This window comes from Penaeus monodon, chromosome 26, assembly GCF_015228065.2.
Source record: "Penaeus monodon isolate SGIC_2016 chromosome 26, NSTDA_Pmon_1, whole genome shotgun sequence".
NCBI classification, from domain to species: domain Eukaryota; kingdom Metazoa; phylum Arthropoda; class Malacostraca; order Decapoda; family Penaeidae; genus Penaeus; species Penaeus monodon.
The window spans coordinates 9,029,170-9,034,169 of NC_051411.1; the positions used below are offsets into that span (position 1 = coordinate 9,029,170).

Sequence of the window (5,000 nt, forward strand, 5' to 3'; positions counted from 1 at the left end):
CCGTACAACGTCGCAGGGTGAGTGACGCAAGAACCAAAACAGATGATCAAGACATTCACATACGGCACATCCAACCCGGTTTACGTCGAGTTTCATTCATTTGCAAGAAAAATGATAGTCTTTTCGACATTCGTATTACTTCATTGCCGTTGAAAGGTAAGGGAAGGAACCAAGAGGCGTTTGGGAGCTGTTTGAACCTTGACATTCTTCCATTTAGAAGGAAAATGACGTGTAACATGACGTTGGTTTCGCTTCGTGTCCAAGGGCAGGGCGATGCGTTCAAGGTTTCAGTTGTAACACTTGTATTTTTCTGTGTACTTGTTATTTATTTGTTGTTGTTTCATATTTTTTTTTGCCTGGGATTTAGAGCCTGAGGTCGTGGGTTATCATAAATAAGTATTCGTTCTCCGTAAATATTGTGCGGTGGTTGTAGTTGCTATTTTTTTTATTCGATTTTGGAACAGTTATTAGAAAGTTTAAGAGTTATATTCATGGTTATTCTGTTGGAATTTCCAAGAGTTATTTTTTCTGTAAGAAATCGGAACTTTTTTTTTTGCAATGTGTTTATAGATTTCTCTTAGTTTCATGATTACCTCAAGAGGCTATTTTTAGCTTGGGTCTAGCAGGAGGAAGTAAGTTAAGAACTAAAATACAGGCAAATAAGTAGAAAGAAAACAAAAAGACATGTAAATTAGGGAATTATCAAAACAAAGAAACAAGGAAACAACACATTATGTAATGAGAAAGGAAATTTAAATATAACAAGTTCACGAAAATATCATGTAATTCTTTACAACACGGACAGGCGTGCCAGAGTCCTCAACTCCACATCACAAATCTAATCAACAATCAACTTACTGCAACTCACTGTACCCTTTAGGCACTGCCTGAGGGAAGTGTCGAGGGGGGCTCTTCCCCATGGGAAGCATTAACTTCACCCTTTTATGCATGGGAAGACGGAGCAGAAACTCAGGAGCACTGAGTGGACTTAAGCTCTGAGTGGCGATTTCTGTGATTGTTTTGTTTATTTGTGGTGTTACCTTTGTGCCTGCAGATTATTTCTTGTACCAATGACTACAACTTTTTATCCTCTACAAGAATATATCATCAAATTGCCCTAGGTGGGTATGCCCATACTGTAAAGATTAACCAAATTCCATCATACAGTACTGTGCGTATCTTGTAAACATTTGTTGAAAATCTGTTTACTAAGAGTTAAAAGAATTTTTGAGGAAAGGATGTTATAGCTTGACTTTAATTATTAATGTTGACTTTGGTACAAATTACATATAAGGTAAGCGGAGACCATGCTGGTAGCATAGATTTAATACTGCATTTTTTCATCCAGACTTTGTCATGTATGTATTTTCCATCTCTGCACTCTTGTATGTGTATTTGCAAATTGAGCAAAAAAAATTTTGTAAGTATAATGAGTGCACATACACTTACTGTAATGCCGATTTTTTTTTTTTTTTAACCTGCAACTTACTGGTTTTTAAGTGGTATATTGTAGTTATGCTGTATACTTTGAAGAAATAACTATGTAAAAGATTCTAAGAACCTTTGTCAACCAGTACTGTTCAAAATGATACCAAATTACCCCCACAAAAAGGAAAATTTCCTATTGAGTTTTATCCGGCCCTTACAGTGTGTTGTAATATCCTGAGACATGATAGGGCTCAGGTGTTAATGCTAGGACTTCTGATATTTTTATTGTATGCAGTTTAGAAAACCTGAGTAGCTCTGAAGTGAGGAAATCAACTCTGTTTATTTTATCATTAAATTATTTGCTAAGATTGTGTGAAGAGGAAGATCCATTTGTGTGTTCTCTATGACTCACAGCAGGGGATCTAAGACCTCATCTTGGTGATTGGGATTTAGATTTATGATATGATGTGGTGTCACCTATCGACTGGTATTATTATTATTTTGTAAATATGAAAACGAAAAGTAAATAAGTTTCATGTTATATGAAGTGTAAACATGTTGTTGCTTCTGTAGACCATTCTTTATCTAGTACATGATTAAACAAACTGTGTTTGTGGAATATTATATTCTAAGCAGCTGTTCCCCCTTTCATAAGTAATTATTTTTTTCCCAATTACAAGTATCTACTTGGAAACAGAGCTATCACTAAACCTGGATCCTCAGTTTGTGTTTTGATGACACCTAGTCAAAATTGTCATTGGTTAATCTTTACAAATGCACTAAGTTAGGGCTAATTGATAATGATATTCTTGTAAAGGACAAAAAGTTGAAGTCATCGGTACAAGAAATAATCTGTACACAAGCATGGTAGTGCCACAAATAAAGGTAAAAGATCACCGAGAGCGTCGGCCCACAGTCTAAGTCCACTTGGTGCTCCCGAGTTTCAGCTCTATCTTGCCATGCATGCGGAGGTGAAGATAATATTTCCCTGGAGGGTGTTGAGGGGCAGAGACCCCCAACACTCTCTCTCTCTCTCTCTCTCTCTCTCTCTCTCTCTCTCTCTCTCTCTCTCTCTCTCTCTCTCTCTCTCTCTCTCTCTCTCTCTCTCTCTTCTCTCTTTCTCTTTCTCTCTTTCTTTCTTCTCTCTTTCTCTTTCTCTTTCTTTCTCTCTTCTCTCTCTTTCTTTCTCTCTTCTCTCTCTTTCCCTTTCCCTTTTTCCCTTTCCCTTCCTTCCCTTTCCCTCTTTCCCTTCCCTTTCCTTTCCCTTTCCCTTTCCTTCCCTTTCTCTTTTCTTCTTCTCTTCCTTTCTCTGTTCTCTATCCCCTCCCTCTCTCCTCCCTCCCTCCCCCTCCCCCCCTCTCCCCTCCCCTCTGTGCCTCTTCAAATGCTGTGTGATGGCTGGTTCAGGTGCTAATCCCTCAGCTTTTTGAGGTGGCTTTCTATGGCTTATTAAAGGGCCAAGCAGATGCCAGGGCGAAAGGAAATATGACATATCTGCACACTCTAACTAGGCAAGTTACTATATCACATCATACTAATTTGTTTTCGTGATTGCAAGGAAAGATTGTCAGAATAATGCAGTTTCAACACCCCTTTGTAAATTTCTACTTTGTGTGAAGGTTGATATAGTAATATAATCATTATGAACTTATGGGATAGAGAACTTCATGGTAAAAAGTATTTTTTCTTTATGTGTTTTGATTATTAGGATATATTGAGATATATTGGTTCATAGCATTCTATTTTCCCTTCTCTAGCTTCTGTATACTTTTCTAAAATTGAGTCACCATTACAAAAGAGGAAGTTTCACACTGCAGCACACTGTATACAAAACGATACAGAAAGACAATAATGCTCATATAATCTGATGACTAGGATGGTGTGTGAATATATGCTGAGTATTAGTATTAGAGTTAAGAGAGGATGTGATGGGTGGGGGATTTGAGAAGGGTGGTGTAGCTGTACAGAGCTGGACATGGGTATATATTTGTGAAAGGGGAAAATCTTGTAAAGAAAGGTAAGATTTTACAAAATACAGAGAATTATCCCTTATTTTGTCTTTACTGTGACATAAGATATTACACTGTGTTTAGTTAGGTATAGGAGTTAATAATCTGGAAGGTTTACATATAATTTTTTTTTCAGGACCAAAGTCATCAGAAATATTGCTGAAGACTTCAGAGCAGAATGCTTGAAGGTCTAGCAACATGGGTACTCAACAACTACTTAGGAAAATATCTGGAAAATCTGAACACTGATCAGCTATCCATTGGACTTTTGAAAGGTATATAGTAGTGTATTCATAATTATAGAAATGTAAATTGTGTTCCATTTACTGTCTTCTCTTTCTTGCTGCTCCGTAGTCCAGTTTATGATACATAATTTTCCATTTTCTACAACCCATTTTCATGAAAGGTACAAATCCTTGTTTCTAAAGTGTAAGAAATTTGATAACCTCATTACTACTTCCCTCTTCTTGCTAGGTGAAGTAGAACTCGAAAATGTGCCACTGCGCAAAGATGCCCTCCGTCACCTTGACATGCCCGTGGAAGTGCGGGCAGGGTTTGTGGGGAAGGTCAAATTACAAATCCCGGTGTCACGCCTCCGCTCTGAACCCTGGGTCATTATCTTTGAACAGCTATACCTTGTGGCTGGCCCGGTCAAGTTGGATGAGGTATGTATCAAAATTTGTCTGAGGTTTGTTCTGAAATAAAGCAGTAATCTTAAAAAAAAAAAAAAAAAAAAAAAAGTATTTTCACCATACAGCTTCATGGTACATATGAAAGATTATTTGAAAGATAGTTGCAAATACTTTTATGATTACAGTTCTTTAGTTTCATAGTAATGACAAGTATGTATTTGTAGCAAGTGTTTCACCTTTTACTTCTGACAGTATGATGAAGAGGCAGAGGAGGCTGCCTCCCAGGGCCGCAAACTTGCCCAGCTTGACCGGCTGGAGGCAGCTTGGAGGGCAGAGGAGGAGGCACGGGAGGAAGCTTCTCGCTATGCCAATTCCTATTCATCCTGGCTCAGTTATGGAACTTCTTTTATGACAAACATCATTGAGAACATTCAGGTAATGTCATTTATGTAAGTGTAACAAATATAAGAATAAACATAAATAAACACCCATTCCACTTTTGATAATACATTGCATATATGTGGATAGTTCATAGTCTAGTTGAAGTAAAATTTGTCTCTTATTGCTGTGTACACTGATGTTTGCAAACTTGATGTCAAAGAGGCGTTGTATGCCAAACTTACATCCGTGGCAGACAATTGCCCCCAGCGAGACATTCGCATTGATCTGGGTGACTTCAGTGCGGTATCCGGCTGTGATCGAGCTGGCTACGAGATGTCTGTTGGACCCCATGGCTCAGGAGCTGATCCCAGCAACGAGAACAGCCACCTTCTCCTGGACTTTGTTAGGTCCCAGAAAATGAGGATTTCTGGCTCCTAGTATCAGTGCTCCAACCCGCATCACTGGACATGTTATAGTGATATGGGTACTGTGGCCAAGGAGACCGATCACATTCTTGTCAGCACTAGAAGGAGGATCCTCCAGAATTGCA

General features: G+C 38.4%; 1 protein-coding gene across 1 annotated transcript in view; it reads left to right on the plus strand.

Annotated features, from left to right (window-relative positions):
- The first annotated feature begins 27 nt into the window (after positions 1-27).
- Positions 28-5,000, plus strand: part of LOC119589566 (vacuolar protein sorting-associated protein 13D-like) — a 52,622-nt gene continuing 47,649 nt past the window's right edge. Inside the window, exons 1-4 of the mRNA XM_037938166.1 lie at positions 28-156; positions 3,574-3,712; positions 3,912-4,102; positions 4,322-4,504. Of these exons, the coding sequence (XP_037794094.1) occupies positions 3,616-3,712; positions 3,912-4,102; positions 4,322-4,504 (471 nt within the window). The 5' untranslated portion in view covers positions 28-156; positions 3,574-3,615. The remainder of the gene's footprint in view (positions 157-3,573; positions 3,713-3,911; positions 4,103-4,321; positions 4,505-5,000) is intronic.